Here is a 21,914-nt window from a genome sequence, read left to right as displayed (position 1 = left end):
TTGTTTACATTTGATTTTGAAATAATTTCATATTTATAGAAAAATTGCAAAAACAAAGAATTCCCATATACTCTTCCTCAGATCCCCTTAATGTTAAATTTCATCATATTTACTTTGTCATTCTCCCCCTGCCTTCTGCTCTGTTCCCTCTCTCAGACACAATGTCCCTCCAACCAGTTAGTTAAGTGAATAATACCTTAAAATAACATTATTTTATATAGCAGCACAATTACCAAAATTAGGAATTTGTCATTGATATAATACTTCTTTCTAATCTATACCTTTTTGATATACTTTATATAACAAATTATGCATGAAAGAAATGGAATTTACTTCTTTTTCTTTTACTGGGTATTGCTTGTTCTGGACTTTATTTCAGCTTTATGGTTTTCCATTTGTATAAAATAACAAATACAAGGTAGTATTTAAAATCTCCAGATGTTCAAAACTAAAAAGAATGCTAGCTGCCCATACCTACACTCTAATATGAGAAATTATTAAGAATCCAGAAAGCATTAATAATTATAGTAATAGTTATAATAATAAACAGAGCCGTCTTTTGTCTTTTTCTCTGATATATAGTTTGGGCTCGGTATGACTGAACCTCATATCAAGTCCAGCTACTGTTCTGGCTGTCCTTCCCTTTCATGAAGTTGAGCAACTGAGGAAAGTATGACCTCAGATCAGTACTTTCTGGTACATCCTCAAGTTAATGATGGCTAGCATCCTTTTCTTGAGGCACAGTAATAGTACTTGGGTAAATTCTTCTCTTTTTTCTCAGCTCCTTATCTTAGAGGTGGAGCTATGGGGGCAAGAGAAAATTAAAATTACAACTCTTTAGCAAGATTTTTGGAGGAAATCCAGCAGAGAAATTTATACCATCTAATCCAATAATAGACAAACAGGGTAATTGACCATACCTTTGCTACCCCTTCCATTGGCTAATCAGTGAGATATGCAAATTAACCACCAACAAAGATGGCGGTTAATTTGCATACATAGGCACAAAGTGGTGGAGTGAAGACTGAAGGGAGTTCTGGCCAGAGCAGTGCGGGCTTGAAGGCAGCTCTGGCCAAAGCAGCGAAGACTGAAGGCGGCTCCTGCAGGAGCAAAGGCCTGGGTCCCGGGTGCCGGAGGAAAACCGGTGCTGGCAGCCAGGGGGAGGTAAGGTGTATTGCACGAATCTTTTCGTGCAACAGGCCTCTAGGTGAATATAATTGAAAGAATCTACAATTCAAGATTTTTCCCTAAAATATGTAACCCATGTAACATGTTCTGATATTTGAATATGGTCCTTGAACAGCCAGTCATTGCCCCTAATGTACTCCTCTGTATATCTCTCACCTCACTCCTGCTCCAGCTACAGAATGATTGGAGCTGTACTGAATAAAATTTATAAGGATGATATAAACTTTCCTATCAAAATTCACTGTAATATATCTCCTTAGACATAGTGCTGTTATGAGCTCTTTGCCGATACATCTTTTCCAGAGAGTAAATCCCTGCTCTCTCTGACATATTTGGTTGTATGTAATGGTAGGAACTGCCCCCTGCCCCCTCTCCCCACTCCCCACTCCCCCCTCCCCCCGCCACCAAGTAATGCCACAGCTTGAATGCATTAGTCCTTAATGATGGACATGTCTGCATTTTATGTTCTGACTCTACATTCTGGTTATCTCTGTGGAGAAATAAAGCAAACAAAGAAGGTAGGGACTCTTTTAAAAATTTTTTGCCTCCTCTTTTTTTGAAGTGGCAAAGCTCCAATGCTTCAAGCTGGAGCGACATACATGAGGCATGCTATGTGTTTGGGGTGAAAGGTATTCAACTGCCAGGAGAGTTCAGCCCCTAAACCTGGGAGTGAAGGGGCAGGAGAGGTAGGAAGATATTGTCAACCTAGTACATTAGAATCAAGAGCTGCAGTTCTTGAGGAGAGATGCTGGATTTCCATCCACTGTGCTCCTGTACACAGACTCAGTGCTCAGTCTTTGGTGGTGGCGGGGGGTGGGGGGGGGGGGACAGTTCCTACTGTTATGCCCAGAATTCAAGATCCCCAAGATACCACGCCAGGGAGCCAGTCCGATGCAAAAGCAGAAGGTCCTTTATTGAGTTAGCTAACCCGACCCGGGCCTCCAGTCGACGCAGCGACCGGAAAACCGAGTGATATCCATGAGAAAATCAGGGCTTTAATAGTGAGGGGAGGGGGCTAGCTGTGGGCCCTTCGGATTGGCCAGGCGCCAAGTCGGGTCTTGTTGCACAGGATGCGGTCATCTCTATGGCGCGAACATCCCTTGCTTGTCATTAGAAATCCCGGGCGTGGCCAGCAGGGGCCTGGGCTTCCGGGAAGAAGGCACTCTTCTGAGCACATGGCCTCTGCCCCAACATGGAGGATCCAGGGTAGGATGGAGGGCATAGCCCTCGCCCTTTCATTCCCCCCTTGTCTTGGAACTTCCGTCTCAATCATGAGACGGACTGCACTTTTATTTCACCGTTGCTAGGGGCCCATAGTGAGCACACAGAACTATCAACTGAACTATTTTATACACTTAACAAATGGTCCGGTGGAAGGGAAAGAAACCATTTTAGCTTTAACGACTTCTATTGAAATAGGATTTTTCTTCTTAAAATTCCTCCATGGCTATTAAAAAGCCAAATCAAGATAAATTTATTTACTGTCCTGATGTTTGCATAAACACAACAAGAATGGTAACTGACTATCTTTGCTGGAATTTCATGGTTGAACCTTAATGTGCCCCGTAGGGCCAGGAAGCCAAGCCATCCAGCTGCCATCAGGCCTGCCTGCAGTATCTGCTGAGTTAGGTGAATCCCTCACCTGTAGCAACTCCACCTGAGCCCACGCTCCAGGCTTTAAGGCCCATCTCAGTAGCCCTCCTACTCGTTGCGGCCCAGAGTGTGTGGGGGTTCTGCAGGGATGCAGAGGCATCTTTACTGCTCCCCTTCTACTCTTACCAACCGCCAGTGATGGTAGGGCATGGGCCTGACGCTCCAGCGCCAGCCATCTTCAGGGCTCCCAGGCAGGACACCAGGCTTTCTTCGTGGCATTCTTAGTGGCTTCAAGTCTTTAGAGCTCAGATAGGGCTCTTCAAAACATGATACTCCAGTCAAAGTTTTCCGTTAATAAAACCACTATTAGGAACCAGTCTTACTGAATCTATGCAAAGAAACGTACTTACTTAGCATTGCCAGATTTCGGAGGAATTACATAAGGAGAAAAACATATTGATCTACTCTAAGATTTTCTGACTTTCCTTGCTAATTCCTTTTCATGGATTTAAAACAAAACAGTAATTGTTGGTATAAAACCTTCTTTCTATGCATAACCATGCCTCAGACTTTCTAGTCTAAACAGGCTTTTTCCAGCTTTACTACCCCTGACATGGGCATGGTCACGCAGGCCTGCAAGACAGTATTACAGGCTGTCAACTGTTAGCTGTCTCTCAATAGAGACCAAAATCTGATGGGCACCCTTCCCTGCCCAGTTGGGCACCTGCCCCCTTGGCAGCTAGGCACCCTTTACTTTTGGGGGTCACCCCACACAGCTCCCTTCCAGGACAGCCAACATACATTCAAACCTGCAAAGGAATCAAAGGTTAATTAATATAACATATCAATACAATGAAACATAATATTGGCATCATGGCCGCTTCAGGTAGCCAAATATTCTACTAAACATGTGATTCTATAAATGGTCCTTGTCTTTTTGGAGCCATGTCCATGAAGATGCAGGCATTATCTAAGTGTATTACACAGTATTGTGGGGGCTCCTGGTGACAGGAGCGATCGCGAGTCATGTTACCGGAATCAGGCAGGTCAAGCACTCCGTAGCTTGAGCTTGAGCAGGTTGGGTTGATCTCTATCGATCGATGCTCCATTTGGTGATGAAGTCTTTCCGGATGGACCCAGGTTGTGGTGCCGTCTACCTTGAGAGCGGTGGGGGTCGTCAGCCCCATAATGTAGGGATCCTTCCAACGTGCCTCTAGGGTCTCCCGGCGGTGCCTTCTGATGTAGACCCAATCTCCTGGTCTGTGCTGATGAGGAGTTGGGGTTGGGCTGGTCTCATAGATGGCGCGGAGGCGTGGCCAAATGTCCTCGGGCGCCCTCTGGAGCCCTCTCAAGGAAAGAGATAGTTAAAGAAAAGTGACCCAGTCCTCGCCAGTCTCTGAGTCAGATTCCTCCTCTCTTGGAGAACTTCAAAGTCCTGATGGCTTCTCGGTAACCCTGTTTATCAGTTACAGCACTCTGCTTTCTTGCCTTTCTACCAGTTCCCTTTGTGGCAGAGCAGCAACCAGGCCTCTTTGAAGGGAGTGCGCTAGAAGGGGTACCAGCCCCTCCTTTGCTAGCAGCAACAGGTACCAAACCCTTTCAGTACATTTGACCAGCTTCATTCCTGCCCACCTTTACAGATTCTAAGGCCCATTGTTTTCCTTTAACCAGCAAGCTAAATGACACTGACCTGTATTATTTAATTCAACACAGGCAGGGGGAAGGGCCCATGGAATCTCTGCCCTGAGGAACTGTGAGCCTCACCTTTAAATGTCCCAATCAGACTAGAAAAGCCGTAAATACCTTTTAAATCTACCCTAGAATTCCAAAATTCCAACCTAGCGCAGAATATACTTCCACACTTACATGAACAAATAATTATACCCAAGTAGACATATAAACACCAAATAAACATCCATACTTACATCCTTTCAGTGAACAAATACTTTTACAGTCTTGGGATCTTGAGCAGACAGGAACAGATGGGGAGGGCTTCCTTTCTCACATCCTAGGACAGGACTTTTGACCTATGTCTCATCCAGATAGAAACGGTCCACATTTATATCACAAAATACCAACAAATCAGTTTCAGTTGTGTAGCCAGTCTGAGTTTTGACTTCTCTCTGGAAGTCTCAGAGATGGTGAATACCATCTAGAAGCTATTAATCCATTCACACAGTCCCCCAAAAGTTAAAGAGGAAGGAAAGAATCATTCAATGTCACTCAAGAGGATTTCGGCGAAACAACAAAATTGACAGATTAAACATATTGGAAAACCAAGGCCAGAAGTACCCTCTGACGTTTCAGGGGTACCAAGGAAGGAGAAGTTAGGCCACAACCAGCCCTTCTCACAATCCACCATTAGTGACCAGTCCCAGCTCACTGGTCTACCATCCATTTAACATTTCTTTTTTCCTCCTATCACACCAAGGCCATGCTTTCCAGGTAGCTAGAACTTTTAGCCTTAATTTTTAGGTGATTAGCACTAGTTAAACAATTTTAAACAACAAAGATACATATTTAAGTAAACACATTATCTAGAACCTAGGTTAAACTTGGGCATATCCTGGGTCTCCCAAATACTGAGTTGGCAAGGTAACTGGAGCCCTTTAAGATCAGTATGAAACCACAGTTTCTACCTGAAAGACTTTGACATAACCTTTAATTGTCCTTAGTTTAAGGAAAGCAGTGTTTTCTAGATTTCATTTCTCAATACTTAACCAACAGATTTAATTCTGTCTTCTAGATTTTTCATGAGGCAAATTACTTTTTACTTTCAAGCGGCTCTGGAGAACCACATTCGAGCCTTGCAAGACAGGTTTTTGGCCTCCCTGGTCTTTTCAGATGTAAATTGACCACATTCTTTAAGATTTTGCTGCAGGCAGGAGGCGACTATCTCCTCCCTCAATTAAGAAAAGCTTTCTTAATTAACAAAGGACCAGTTTTTTGTTTTTTTGTTTTTTTTTTCCCCTTTGGAAAAACTGTTCTTTATTATGGATTAGTCTTGGGATTTATCCTGCACTTTTGAAAGGAGACGCTAGCTTAAAACCCTATCCAAAATAGGACGGTGCGCACATTAGTTTTAAGCCAGCTTTTCTCCCTACACGTGCACAGAAATCCCAGACGCATTTACCTGGGGAGGGGGTGACCTGTTTCCACAGACCCTCACTCAGGCAGCCTCCGACTGCCACACAAAGGAGGGGTGAGAGCAGTCCCCCCTCCCTCCACATTCATACACTTTCATCAGACATTCATTCAGAGTTTAAACAATCTATTCAACTCCTAACAACTTCCCCATTCCTGAGGGAGCTCTAAAGCCTCCCCCAATCTCCTTGAAATTATTAATCCAGCAAGTCTACAAAATAAAACGGAAACACAAACAACTAAAGGGCCCAAAGAAATACAGCCTTCCAACTCCATGGAAGCAAAAAACAAAGACAAAAAACAAAACAAACCCAAAGCCAGACGTTGGCTGCGCGCCAACCAGCAGGAGCGACCCGCCTTTTCTCAGATTGAGGGGTTTCTACAGACCTTCCGACTCCGCGGAAGCAAAATTTCCCCTCTTCAGATGGAGGATCGGGGCGCCCCCCGACTCCTCCTGCCTGTCTCAGATTAAGGGGCTTCCTACAGACCTTCCGACTCCGCGGAAGCAAAGCTATACCCCTTCAGACGGAGGATCGAGGCGTCCCTCGGCTCCTCCCACCTGTTGATCCTGTGCATCCACGGGATCATTATTACAGGCATTTACAGGCATTTACAGATTTCAGAAGTGAGCTCACACCAAAACACACGACACACACAAAACACGACCTACCGCGGTCAGTCAGGCCCTCCGGACTGGGAGTCCCATCAATGGTGTTGGGGATCCCGGCGAGCCCCCAAAATGTTATGCCCAGAATTCAAGATCCCCAAGATACCACGCCAGGGAGCCAGTCCGATGCAAAAGCAGAAGGTCCTTTATTGAGTTAGCTAACCCGACCCGGGCCTCCAGTCGACGCAGCGACCGGAAAACCGAGTGATATCCATGAGAAAATCAGGGCTTTAATAGTGAGGGGAGGGGGCTAGCTGTGGGCCCTTCGGATTGGCCAGGCGCCAAGTCGGGTCTTGTTGCACAGGATGCGGTCATCTCTATGGCGCGAACATCCCTTGCTTGTCATTAGAAATCCCGGGCGTGGCCAGCAGGGGCCTGGGCTTCCGGGAAGAAGGCACTCTTCTGAGCACATGGCCTCTGCCCCAACATGGAGGATCCAGGGTAGGATGGAGGGCATAGCCCTCGCCCTTTCACTACCATTACTCTCGTAAGTCTGCTCTGTCTACCCCTGGGAGGTACTAATGGGGACCCACTACTGAGTTCTGGTTGTGGACAGCACACCCTAGAACACATCCTAGTGGGTACATAGAGTACATCTTGAAATTGTCTACAGAATGACTCAGAGAAGCAATGTGAGTTTCTACTTCCAGTAATAAACAACAGGAACACTCAGGGGAGCTTGAGAAAGAGCCACACCTCACAAGCTTTCTTTCCTCAGACATTTTACTTCTGCATTTTTTGGCCACCAACCAACTTTGGTGTTCTTGTCATCTCTTTTCAGACCCATGAGGGATCATTTTAACCTGTTCCATTAAAAGTTTGAATTAAAGCTTTTGTATGTTTTAGGTCAAAGTTTTAAAACCTGTTTCTTTTTTACTAGAGATACCTTTGTTCAGTAACGTCACAAAAGAACAAAATAGAATCAGTCCCATGACAGATTATTTTTGTCCTTGGTTTTAATGCATATGCAAACAAGATGCTCTGAATATGAAGAGGCAGGAAGGAATTTATTCAAAAGGAGAGAGACACCTATTGAACTTTTGTTCATGGCATTTAAAGTACAAAAGTCTTTTTCTCCATTGATCTTTTCACCTTCCTGCCTTCATTATTTATACAGCAAAAAAAAAAGGTGAAATCTAATATGCCTGCTTCTTCTCTATACAAACTTTGCATTTATATCTTAACATGTTTTAAAAAATTAAATATCAAAGATGAAAGATATTCTGCCTTGATAAATGAAGACAGCCAACTTATTATGTCTGGACTCAGGCACTTATGGCCACAAGGCTGGGCACTCAGCAGCGCCTGGTAAGGAAAGAACTAAGCTGGGGACTGTGGGGCTCAGGCACAAACGGAAAGCACAGGAAGGCCCAGAGCCATGGAGGTTTGTGTTCGACAGCTTTAGTCAGAGGGCAGGACAGTCTGAGTTGCTGTGTTTCGTGCTGTGCTTACCAGAGCAACACTGTGCTGTTAAGGTTGTGTTGCGGTGCTGTGGCAAGGTCTCTCGGTAGGAGTGAGGATGGTATGGTGTCTCCTGTCAAAACACTGAGGGTTTACAGGCAGACAGCAGTCCAACACAGGAGCTGGGTGTGCCCACGACCTGGAGTCCTAAATCAGTTGTGCTCAAACTGTGTCAGGGATGGTCAAAAACACCCAGTTTGGGGGTGGGGGTGAGGGGCATGTGTCCATGGCTGGTTTCTTACCCAGAAAAAATCAGTTATCTGAATTCATCAAGCAAGTTTATTGGGCCCCAATTCCTACATCCTCTAATGATGGGGAAAATAAGACATTTGCGGGGCGGGGGGGGGGGGGGGGGGGGGCGGGGGGCACTAGCAATCTGAATTTGTGCCAGTAACCTAACGTACATTCTTGATAACCTATAATTAAGCATTGCCCCTTTCTCCTCAAACTGGTCTTGCAAGACCTGTTAGCTAAATGCTCACATTTCACAGAGGCCATAAGCCATGACACAGCCCCCAGAGGGGGTTATCAGTGCTGGCGCCAGGCCAGGCCCTTAGATATGATCTCAAGACCCCCATCCCAACCCACGGGGCTTTTTGCAAAGCCCACAAAAGGTCTGGAAGTATAATTCATATTTGGGGGACAAAAACACCAAAAGGGGATAAAAGAGGGGCTTCCACCATATTGGTTTGCTCAGATTTTGGAGGTGACTCCGCTGAGACTGACAGCATAATAAAGCTGTGTAATTCCATTTCTCTAGGTGTCACTTGGGTTTCTTCGGTCTTCTACAGCACTAGAAGGGATGGGTTTGCCAAGACAGTGACAGTTTGGTTCCATTGGCTCAAGAATTGGGAGCGCCAAGTCTGCAAGATGTACCCTTTTAATAACCAGAACCATGCAAGGTGGACACAGGTCCCTGGAATCTTCTAAGAAGACTGATAAATTCAAAGTGGTAAAAAAAAGTTCTTGATCTGATGGTGTGGCTTAGTGGATTGAGTGTTGTCCCATGCACCAAGAGGTGACTAGCTTGATTCCTGGTCAGGGCACATGCCTGGGTTGTGGGCTCGATCCCCAGTAGGGGGTATACAAGAGGCAGCCAATTGATGTTTCTGTCTCTCTCTCCTTCTGCCTTCCTCTCTCTCTAAAACCAATAAGCATATTTTTAAAAAATTACTATATAACATAGGAAAGATACATTTGATATAGATATTTTTAATACATAATCTGAGCACAAGAAAAAGTTCTGGAATCAGTTTGAGCCAAGTTTAAGTTCAAGCTTCACCATTTATTTGTGATACTGGGAAAGTTACTTATTCTGCGTGTATATTAATTTCTTCATCTTCAAAATAGGAATAATATTGGGAAAGTACAAACAGATTTGCTTCTCTAAATTCCTGAAAGCATCATAGGCAAAAATAATTAAATTAGATGCCACTTCTAAACTTTATAGCACCTAGCACACATTCTATACATGACAGCTATTGTATGATTACTAATTTCAGATCTTTTTTCTAAGCACAAGTATAGTGTCACAAATGTCTATTTACTTTCTGCTGTGATGAAGGCATTACACTAGCATAAAAATGAAGCCTGCAGATACAGTGATACATAGTAGACTCTGAAACACTAAACAAATCAATGAAAAGGCAGATGTTCAACTACAATGTCCCCAAAAGATGATCACTGAAATTCCATTGTTATTTGTATAAGATAGTGTTCTTTGTACCCTTTTCTCTGTCTCTATTACTAATAAAAGCTCCACTAAAAACCAACTTGAGCTACCCTAAAAAATCAGCCACACCTCTCCTACCCATCCTTTTTCTGGGACTGCCCTGGGATGCCACCATGACATTTTTTTCCCCATTGACTTGGCATGTGATGTGATTTGTTGCTTTCTGTCCTTTTATTGACATATAAAATATTGATATATTTAATCTGTCAAGAATAATATTCCCCATTGTTGAAAGCAGCAATTTTTCAGTCAAGCAACTCAGAGTCTTGTTTGATGGAGCATTATAGGGAGCAAAAGAGAAAGTTTTAACAGATTTACTTCTCTAATTAACTGAAAAGATTACAGACAAAACTTGACCTCTGGTAAAAGGCATCCTATTTGTATTATAATAACAAGCATTTATTGCCATGGCTGGAAAGACAGAAGCAATGGAAGAATGGCACCATAACTCCTGGTTTAAATTAGTTCCAAACTATTCATGTACTACTATGCTGTTTAAGACATATGAACTTAAAGTCTGTGTTTTTCTAATATCCTCATATACTCAAAAAGACTTTTTTCTCATGTTACTGTAAAATGCAATGCTACTTTCTTATTCTTGAGCAGCCAGGTTTTAACAATGACTCATGCTCAGAAAGAAAAAAACTCTATTTTTCCTGTGAAGAAATTCAAGGTATAGTATTCAATCTGTAATTTAAAAATTCATAGTCTTGCCCTAGCTGGCTTGGCTCAGTAGATAGAGCATCAGCCTGCGGACTGAGGGGTCCCAGGTTTGATTCCGGCCAAGGGCACGTGCATGGGTTGCGGGCTTGATCCCCAGGTAGGGGTTGTGCAGGAGGCAGCCGATCAATGATTCTCTCTCATCATTGATGTTTCTCTCTCTCTCTCCTTCTCCCTTCCTCTCTGATTCAATAAAGAAATATTTTTTTAAAAAAAAAAAATTCATAGTCTTGGGAAGATCCAAGATGGTGGCGGAGAAGGTGGAAGTTAAATTCATCTCCTTCTAGGACCAAACTGGAACTACAGCTAAATTATAGAACAACCATAAGCAATTGAACACTAGCTGAAGAGAAGTCTTATAACCAAGGGTTTACAGAAAAAGCCACATTGAGACTGGTAAGAAGTGCAGAAATGTGAAAAGGGCTGGCCCTGCTCCCATGGGTGGCAGCTGAGGTTTTGGAGGGATGTCTGACCTGCAGGGGGTTCCCTTTGAGAAGCATGGGGACTAAGCCCCAAACTGGGCTCCCCAGCCTAGAGCACCAGAGCCTAGAAGAGGAGCCACATAACATCTGACTGTGAAAGCAGCAGGATTTCTATCTGGCAGAGGGATACAGGAGTCTACTACAGACACCAGCATCCTGTTAAAGGGCCAACACACAAAATTTCATTCTCAGCCACTCAGCCTGGGCTCCAGCAGAGGGAGGGTGGAGCAGACTAGAGTTGTATGAGGAGAGTCTGGGATTTTGTGTCTCTGGGGAGAGAGCTGAAGGGACAGCCACCAAGATCACTGTGCTAAATGATTCTCCCATACTGCAGATGCCATATTTCTTGGGTAGAGCATTCCCTACTATGGGGGAAAGCAATAGCCCCACCATCTGGAATCCCTCCATGCTCCACTCCATGGAGCTGACATCATACTAAGGAATGCAGCCCGGGCTCTTTCAGTGATAGCCAGTGGGCGGAGTCAGGCAGAGGCAGATCTAGGGGTTACTTGGGATTTTGCTGACCTGCCCCTAGGCCCAGTTCTGGTCCTCCCCACAAGCACCCAGACCCAGCAGAGGCAGCCGCAAACTGTGGGTTGTTTGTAGCTCTAAAGAGGTTGCTGAGGAGCAATCACAGACAGTGTCTTACATTAGCCCTCACAAGAGTACCACCCAAGAGGCCCAGAAACAACACACCCTGTGGCCAACTTCAGACATCAGAGCAGGATTCAATTAGATTCACAAGTGGCATACCAAAGGGAGATCTGCTGAGGCAAATTCTGCTTTGGGTAGTCAGCACCTACACATAAGCTTGTACACAATCAGTAAGTAAATCAACCAATAAATTGCTATTTTAAAACTATTATTATCATTGGATATGGGAAAGGAGAAATCAAGGATGGCATGTAGGTTGAGAATTGAATGACAGCTTATTGTCTGTGTACATAGGTAATGTCCTAGTTACTTTTGAGATGTGGAAGCCCTTAATCAAATTTTGCCACTCTTTACTTACGATGACAAGCCGATGACTCACTTTACTTTGCCTCACCTAGCCTTCTAATCTATAAATAGGTCACATGCTACCTACCCCTCTAGTAAACATCAATAAAGATAGGAAATCAAATTGCATGCTATACCTGTCTTTGAATATTTTAATAGAAAAGTTATTAATGAACAAGATAAAACTACCTGACTTGTAAAAAAGAGACATGGCTTTCAATCTATGGTTTATTGTATGTTCAATGAATATGAAACTCAAGTATGTTGGTGCATGTGTTTATGTCTAATGTAATTTGCAAACAAGAACAAAAGAAAAGAGAGGAAACCAGTTGTTGTTGGAGTATTTTCTGACCAGATCATAAGACTAAAAGACTGATTAAAATTGGTGAAGAAAAGACAATGTTCCATGAGAGGTATAGAAGCCTTCCATACTGTGCACTCAAAAAGAATAACGTGGATGCTATAACAATAAAAATAATTAATGAATACAGAAACCCATTTAATTATCTCAGGATATTTTGAGTCAGTGACTTTTAATTCTTACAAGTTGTACAGGTTTGAGTCCTAGCTCTGAGGGCATCTTGGTTGCTTCAAAGTTTTGAAAATTATGGATAAAGCTGATATTAAAATCTATCTGCAGATTTTTGTGTGGACATAAGTTTTCAGCTCCTTTGGGTAAATACCAAGGAGTGTGATTGCTGGATTGAATGGTGAGAATATGTTTAGTTCTTTAAGAAACCCGCAAACTGTTTCCACTGTGACTGTAATATTTTACATTCTTACCACCAATGTATGAGATGTTCCACATCTTTGTCAGCATTTGGTGGTGTCAGTGTTCCATATTTTGGCCATTCTAATAGTTGGGTAGTGGTATCTCATTGAATTTCCCTGATGGTATCTGATGTGGAGCATAATTTCATATGCTTATTTGTCATTTGTATGTCTTCTTTGGTAAAGTATTTGTTAAGACGTTTAGCTCATTTTTAATGAGCTTGTTTGTTTATTTGAATGTTGAATTTTAAAAGTTTTTTTTGTCTATTTTGAATAACAGTCCTTTATTAGCTGTGTCTTTTGCAAATATTTTCTCCCAGTCTGTAGCTTGTATTCTCATTCTCTTGATACTGTCTTTCAGTTTTTAAAGTTTAATGAAGTCCAGCTTATCAATTAGTTCCTTAATGCCTTTTTACCTTTGGTGTTCTATTTAGAGTCATCACCATACTCAAGGTCATCTAGGTTTTCACTTAGGTTATTTTCTAGGAGTTTTGTGTGTTACATTTAGATCTATGATTTATTTTGAGTTAATTTTGTAAAGAATGTAAGGTCTGTGTCTAGTTTTGTTTCTTTTTTTCTTTCTTTTTTAAATTTTATTTATTTATTTATTTATTTATTGCACATGGATGTCAGGTTTTTCCAGCATCATTTGATGAAGAGACTATCTTTACTCCATTGTATTTCCTTTGCTCTTTTGTCAAAGATCAGTTGACTATATTTATGGGGTTCCATATCTTGGTTCGCTCATCTATTCCATTGAGCAAGTTGTCTATTCTTCACCAATTACTGTAGGTAAGTCTTGAAGCCAGGTAGGGTCAGTTGACTAACTTTGTTTTTCTTACTTAATATTGTGTTGGCTTTCTGGGTCTTTTGCCTCTCATAAACTTTAGAAACATTTTGTCAATATCCACAAAAAACTTGCTGGGATTTTGATTGAGATTGCATCGAATCTATAGGTCAAATTAGGAGGAACTAACATGTTGACAATATTGGTTCTTCCTTTCTATGAACATGAAATACCTCACCATTTATTTAGTTCTTTGATTTTTTATATATTTTGTTAGGTTTACATCTAATTATTTTACTTTTTGGGTACGAATATAAAGGTATTGTGTTTCCTGTTCTCAAAACAGCCTGGTACTGGCACAAGAACAGACATATAGATCAATGGAATAGAATAGAGAACCCAGCAATTGACCCAAACCACTATGCTCAATTAATATTTGACAAAGGAGGCAAGAACATACAATGAAGTCAAGAAAGTCTCTTCAATAAATGGTGTTAGGAGCCTGCTGGACGAGGCCCTGCAGAACAGCAAGGTGTCTTCCTGATCGCGCAGGGCTTGTACCACGTAGTCAGCGTCCTGAGGATCCGGCACAACCCCCACCTGAACGTTGGCTGCTGCACTGAGAATGTGCTGCTGCACCAGAACCTGACTGTCAGCAGCCGGAAAGGGAGCGAACCAAACCTGGGAACCACAGGCAGCAACACAGAGATCCCAGGCGACGCCGAGGCGGGGAGATCCAGGACCTTTGTGGCCGCCATCGCGTTGCTGCTGACCGTGGTCGTGGTGGCGGCTGCAGGCTGGTGGTGCAGGAGCCAGTGTCCTGGCTGGGGCTACACAGGTGCCCAGGCTGCGAGGCCAGAGCCGGGGTTCACCGACCACGTTTGACAAGAACTCACCACCCAGGATGTGGACAAGGCTTCCGAGAGATGCCACCCAGAGGGACGTCAGAAGGCTGCTTGCCACCTGCAGGCTGGTGGCAAAGGGGAGCTCAGCCTGCGCCCTTAACAAGAAGCTTCATGGGCACGAAGCCTCTCTGGCCTGGGGTCCCATCCCCTGGAAAGACCGCGCTTAACCCCACGTGAGCGGGCGCCCCAGCTTCCCTGCCAAACAGCAGAAAGGGACCCCGGGACCGCTCCTTCCCGCCTCCAGCCCTTCTCCGTGTCCCCAGTGCGCGCTGTGGGGCAAGGAGTCTGAGAGTGACAGGAGAGGGAAGGCCTCTGCTCTCCCTGGCGGCCCTGCTGGGTGAGGTGCGGAGGCGGGGCGTGGATGTCTGTGTACACGTGCGCGTCCCGCGTGCAGGGAACGGTCAACACGGAGACCCCGGGATTCACTTTCCTCTGGGACCCTCACTGGGGAGAAACAACCTCGGGTGTTTGGGTGAAAAGCTAGGCTTCCCTCCTGTAAAAGCACAACCAAATCCACGCGAAGAAGGTTGCTGCAGGCGCCCACGTGCCTGGGCCCCGCGGCTCGGCTCCGGAGGGATTGAGGACACGGACGTGTGACCGCCAGGCCTGAGAGGGGGGCGCGGCGGCATGAAGAGGGCTCTCCAGCCGTTGGCAGCCTTCAGAACACACAGCAATTCCCTCAAAGTGTGGTCTGGGCAGCTCCCTGCACTGTTGCCACGGCCTCTCGCCCGGCTGCCCCTGAGAACCTGCAGGGGGTGATGGAGACCCCAACTCAAACACCCGCTCCTCGGAGCCCACGGGCCCCCCAGGTGATGGGACGGGGGCAGTGTCCTGGCCCTCCCCGGGCAGCGTCCACGTTGTGGCCTGGAATGAATCTTGCAGTTTGATGTTTCCAGGACGTTCTGCGAAGGAGGCTGCCAGGTAACCCAGGTGTGCACACCCCCGAAGATGGGGCCTGAGGTCCCGGGGGCACGGATGGGCCCCAGACCCAGACTCGGAGCAGAAGTGAGGACCGGGCTCCGTGGTGAAGCCGAGTCCCACACTTGTCACAAGAAATCCTTGGTGCGTCCTTGTGGCAAAAAGCCCTCGTGTGGCTTATTACGTGAGGGCGACAAGGGCCCACCAGACTTTTCACATGGAAGCAATAGAAGACACGTGTCATCCTGAGAGAGTGACAGAAGGGCCACTAACTGGCATTTGGAGCAAAGCACTGGATGTGGTGCCCCCCTCTGTCCCAGGCCCTGGGGGCCCGGGAGGTGATGGGGCAGCCGCGAAGAGAAGCTGGTGTCCTCAGAGGTGGCGGCAGGGGAGGCCACCTCAGCCTTCTCCCAGCACGTGTGGACCTGGGCCTGGGGCTCCCGATGCCACGAGCATGCTCTCCAGGCTCCGTGCCGATTCCTCATCTCTCCGCTGGTCCCCGACAACCCTCAGGCACAGCCTGGCAGCCCCTCCCCTGGGCCCGGGGAAGGTGGACTGGCCTTGGGACACAGCGCACTTCCGAGCCCTCCTGGCTTGCACTGTAACACCCCCCCTCCCCCTCATTGCCGTTTGCTGCCTGTGCTGTAGACCCACTGAATCCCAGTGCTTGACACCTGTTCCCACAAACCCAGTTGGAGAGAATGCAAGATAAGCTGTGCCGTGGCTTTGCTCAGCTCAGCTCATCCTCACTGCAGGTCTGGGCCCCTGCCTTGCCCATCGGCTCTCGCTCTGGGGGTTTCAGCCCTCCCTGCCCCGGGACGCTGGGAAGGTCTGGAGACATTTTAGTTGTCTCACTGGGGGATTGCTACTGGCCTCCGAGGTGTAGAAGACAGGGGCACTGCTCCAAGTCCAAGAACACACAGACGGCCCATCGCAGAGAAGTGTCCCCCCTGAAGGCCGGGGCAAGGGTGAGTCCCTGCCCTCCGAGGCCACTTTCCTAGGGTGGGCAGGGCAAGGGGAGCCCCTGCCTCCCACCCCCATCCACACTGGGTCTCAGAGGAGGCGTATGGTTAGCAGGGTTAGGCATGGAGGGTCCAGGTCAAGGCTGTTGCCCCCCGACCCCATCCCAGTCTACACCGGGCCCTCTGCTGCATCCTGACCAGGACAGCCTCCCTTTGGTCTCCAATAGCCCAGATCCCCAGTGGTGCGTCTCCTTGGGGATGCCTAATGCTTTCCTCGAATCCATACTTGTCCTGCTTAATCAGGGAGAAGTGACAAGCCCGGGACTTCTGTGAGGAGGGTGGGGCCAGGCAGCTCCCCAATGTGCAGGGTGGACCGGGTCCGAGGATCCAGTGGTTTTTAATTAAATGCAAACGGAGTAAGTGCTCCCATCAGAAGACAAGCTGTAGCTGAATGGATAATAAAACAATCTCCTTACATATTCTGTCTATCAGAGACTCACTTCGGATCAAAAGACACACACAGACTAAAAGTACAGGGATGGGAAAAGGTATGAAAGTAAAAACAAAAAAGCTGGTAGCAATACTCATGCTGGACAAAAAGGACTTTGAAACAAAGGCTATAACAAGAGACAAAGTCCCAGCAATTCCACTTCTGGGTATTTATCCAAAAAGCCCAAACCCTAAATAAAAAGACATGTACAACCATGTACATTAATAAATAAATAAATACATGGTGTTGGGAAAATTAGATACATGCAAAAAAAAAAAATGAAACTAGACCACCCACTTACACCATACACAAAAATAAACTCAAAATGGATAAAGACTTAAACATAAGTTTCCCATAAAAATACTAGAGGAATCCAAAGGCAGCAAAATCTCAGACATATGCCAAAACAATTTCTTCACCGATACCGCTCCTAGGGCATTGGAAACTAAAGAGAAAATAAACAAATGGGACTACATCAAAATAAAAAGGTTTTGCACAGCAAAAGAAACCATCATCAAAACAAGAAAGCCCACTGCGTGGGAGAACATATGTGCCAATGTTATCACCGATAAGGGTTTAATCTCCAACATTTACAGGGAACTCATACAACTTAACAAAAGGAGGAAAACAACCCAATCAAAAAATGGGCAATGAACCTAAATAGATACTTTTTGAAAGACATAGGAAGGCCAAGAGACATATGAAAACATGCTCAAAGTCACTAATCATCCGAGAGATGCAAATCAAAATGACAATAAGGTGCCAACTCACACCTGTCAGAATAGCTATCATCAACAAATCAACAAAGGACAAGTACTGGCGAGGATGCAGAGAAAAAGGAACCCTCGTGTACTGCTGGTGGGAATGCAGACTGATGCAGCCACTATGAAAGACAGTATGGAGTTTCCTCAAAAAACTAAAAATGGAACTCCCATTTGACCCAGTGATCCCTCTTCTAGGAATATATCCCAAGAAACTAGAAACATCAATCAGAAAGGATATATGCACCCTTATGTTCATAGCGGCACAATTCACCATAGCTAAGATTTGGAAACAGCCTAAGTGCCCATTCAGCAGATGAGTGGATTAAAAAACTGTGGTACATCTACATAATGGAATTTTTACCATTTGCAACAGCATGGATGGAACTGGAGAGCATTATGCTAAGCCAGTCAGAGAAAGATAAATATCACATGATCTCACTCATTTATGGAATATAATGAACAACATAAACTGATAAACAAAAACAGATCCAGAGACAGAGAAGCATCAATCAGACCATCAAACCTCAGAGGAAAGGTAAGAGAGGGTGGGGGTAATGGGGAGAGATCAACCAAAGGACTTGTATGCATGCATATAAGCCTAACCAATGGACACAGACAACAGGGGGGTGAGGGCATGAATGGGGGGGTGGGGGGCAATAGAAGGCTAAGGACACATATGTAATACCTTAATCAATAAAAAAAGTAAAAATAAAAATAAAGGTATTTTGTTTCCAATTTCAAATTCTACTTGTTCATTGCTGGTATATAAGGAATAATTGACTTTTATATATGACCCTTGTATCCTACAACCTTGCTATAATTGTTTATTAGTTCCAGAGTATTTTGTGGATTCTTTCACATTTTCTACACAGACAATTATATTATCTACAGAGACATGTTTATTTTTTTCCCTAAATTGTATAGCTTTTGTTTTCTTTTCCTGCCTTAGTGCATTAACCAGGATTCTAGGTCATATTGAAAAGGAAAGGTGAGAGGATACATCCTTGCTTTGCACCTGATCTTAGTGAGAAAGTTTTGAGTTTCTCACATTAACTATAATATTAGCAATAGGATTTTTTAAAGAATTTTTAAACAAGTTGAGAAAATTCCCCTCTATTTTACTGGCAATTTTTGTCATTAGTGAATGAGTGATTTGTCAAATACTTTTCTGCATCTATTGACATGATCCTGTGATTTTTTTTTTTTTTTTTAGTCTGTTGATGTGATGGATTGTATTAATTTTAAATTGTTGAACCAGCCTTTATACCTGGGATAAATATCACTTGGTCATGGTGTATAATTCTTTTTTTTTCTTTATTGATTAAGGTATTACATATGTGTCCTTACCCCCCAATGCCCCCCCCCACACCCCGCTAATGCCCTCACCCACCTGGTGTCTGGTTATGCTTATATGCATGCATAGAAGTCCTTTGGTTGATCTCTCCCCCTTACCCCCACCCTACTCTGTGTATAATTCTTTTTTATATGTTGTTAGATTTAATTTGCTAATATTTTGTTGAGGATTTTTGGATCTATGTTCATGAGAGATGTTTAACTATAATTTTCTTTTCTTGTAATATCTGTGTCTGGTTTTGGTGTTAGGGTAATGCTGGCCTTATAGAATGTCATTGATTTCTACTCTAATTCCTATTTAGAAACCTATGTTTCTAAAGTGGAAACAGATAATTAATATTAGACCTTTCTTTTTTTTCTAATATTTGCATTTGATTTTCCTCTCAGTGCTGTTTTTACTGAAACCACAAATTTTGACAAGTTGTGTTATTTTCACTTAGTTCAAAATATTCTAAATTTCTCTTGAGATTTCTTTTTTGGCACATGTGTTATTTAAAAGTGTGTTGTTTAATCTCCACAAATTTTGGGAATTTTCTAGTCATTTTTATGTTATCTATTTCTAATTTAATCCCATTGTGATCTAAAAGCAGAGAGTGTATGATTTCTATTCTTTTAAATGTGTTAAGTTTTTTTATGGCCCAAAATCTTGGTGAATATTTCATCTTCGTTGACAAGAATGTGTATTTTGTTGTTCTTAGATGTAGGCTGGCAATGTAAATTATATTTAATTGATTAGTGGTGTTGTTGAGTTCAACTATATCCTTATAGGCTTTTTCTACCTGTTGGACCTATATCCCTTTTTAACAGAGGGGTATTGAAGTCTCCAGCTATGATAATGAATTTATCCATTTCTCCTTGAAATCTGTCAGTTTTTGCCTCACATAGTTTGATGCTCTATTGTTAGGTGCATACACATTTATGGATTATTATGTCTTTTGAGAGAATTGACTCCTGTATCATTGTTAATACTTTTCGTTATCCCTGATAACACCTTACTTGAAAGTCTGCTTTCTCTGAAATTAATATAATTGCTCCTGTTTTCTTTTACTACTTGTATTTTTAGTATTGTGGATGCTATTATTGGTATAAGGACTAAGCCAAGTCTTAGAGATCAATTGGACTTTGTTATTATGTTCTCATTTACATGGTGCTTTAATTTAAAGGTGAGTGTTGACCTCAGAAGAACCTGAGAATTTTTCTTCTCCAGTTCAGACTGTATGCATAATTTAACAATTACATGTAAATAGCAGTATTCACTTAACATTATCCTTCAAATGGGTCTCCTCCATAGAGTGGTCCTTTTCAGAAGGATTTCATCTATTTTGAATTTTTCCTAAGGTACCTCATTATGCATATGAGTTTGGTTGATTTAAATTAGTTTAATAGCTTCATCTTTTCTATCCTAATTATTGCCATTCTTCCTTTTCTTCATTAGGACTGTGGCCATTGGAGGCAGGAGGCATAGGCCTAAGATCTTCCTGAAATACAAAGAAACCATTCTTGCGTTCTTCAGTCTTGAGATAATTTTCAGCATGCATTTTCATTCCATTTGCTTGAGTATACCATATTTATAGTGGGTATTTCAATGTCACTTCTGTACATTAGGAACACACATACAGAACCTCCTACAAAATCATCCTGATCTGTGCCTCTTTTCTCTCCCCTTCTTGTGTCTCTAGGTAAGTGTGAAATCGGCTGGGCCTACTACTGCACAGGAGCAGGTGCTGCTGCTGCCATACTTCTGTGCACATGGCTGGCTTGCTTCTCTGGCAAGAAGCAGAAGCAGTACCCATACTAAGATGGAGCCACCAAGAATAAAGAGAGGAGAAGATGGGCTGAAGGGGCTTGGAGGTACTAAAAAATCCAGCTACTTTCAAAAGGTGTAATAGTGGTTCTAATTAGTACAATGCTAATGAAATAAAATCCAATGGAATCAGAAACATTATGTATTGTGGAAAGGTTGTACAAGATTTACAAAAGAAATGAGCGCTGAGAATGATAGGGGGAAAAATGGACCAAAGGCTAAAAATATTGAGGGGGTATTAGTTGTTTCTATTCCATAGAGTATTATTAATGTAGAACATATATGCAGGCAAAACAAATCTATATATGCACACAAGGGTTTTAGATTTTTTTAAAGATAAGGACTCAGATCATCAAAAGGGCTAGTAGAAACAGTATTATGTTGAGAAGTCGGGTAACCTGCAGATGTTCCCTGTAGGTCATGGTGCTTCTGAAAGCACACAAGCACATAGAGACATACACATTCACACACATGCCCATGCACAAACATATAAAATTGTCACAAATACTGTACAGAGGTTTAGGTATGCATTACTCCTCTGTTTTTAATATGCATTTAAAATACTGTATTGTCACTTTATAAAGCATACATTAAACCTAATAAATGTACCAGTAAGCCACTCTATCAGTATTTTGTATAGTCTGCATAAACTCCTTATGCCCTCAATCTGTTGTCAGTGTTTATGCAGACCTTTACAGTTAAGCCTTTGTGTTTCAATATTATTCAAAACATGCTACATTTCTCTGAGTAGCTTCTTCTATGATATACTTATGAAGTAAAGGGGAATATTTCTATCCTTTTTTCAGGCATTAGATCTTATTTCTTTTGTCTGTTATTATACTGTGCTGTACCACATTTATTTCAATATTCACTTTGTGAAAAAAAAAGCAAAACATGCTATTTTGTTTGTATTTGAAAAACTCTGTGAATAAACTCTCTCTTTAATCAATAACTAAATGAGTCGTAGAGTCTTAAGTTCCCTGATTTGCTTCTTTAATCTCATGAATATAGCCTTTTACTCCAATGGTCCTGTAAATTTTTCTTTTTCTTGTAAGGCCTCAGATTAATTCATGGGATATTACAGGTGAGTATAAAATAGTTCCTGCTTTCAACTTCAATGCTTTGCAACCAGAATTCTAACTTCCTTTTCATTGCACTTCAATCATGACTAAAT

At 43.2% G+C, this 21,914-nt stretch overlaps 1 protein-coding gene across 1 annotated transcript in view; it reads left to right on the top strand.

The window, feature by feature from the left end:
• The window catches only part of LHFPL6 (LHFPL tetraspan subfamily member 6), a 258,381-nt gene extending 236,684 nt beyond the window's left edge, over positions 1-21,697 (top strand). The window contains exon 4 of the mRNA XM_059684501.1: positions 20,616-21,697. Coding sequence (XP_059540484.1) covers positions 20,616-20,734 — 119 coding nt within the window. The 3' untranslated portion in view covers positions 20,735-21,697. The remainder of the gene's footprint in view (positions 1-20,615) is intronic.
• Positions 21,698-21,914: the final 217 nt, after the last annotated feature.

This window comes from Myotis daubentonii, chromosome 2, assembly GCF_963259705.1.
Source record: "Myotis daubentonii chromosome 2, mMyoDau2.1, whole genome shotgun sequence".
Classification (NCBI taxonomy): domain Eukaryota; kingdom Metazoa; phylum Chordata; class Mammalia; order Chiroptera; family Vespertilionidae; genus Myotis; species Myotis daubentonii.
This window is presented reverse-complemented; position numbering and strand designations above follow the sequence as displayed.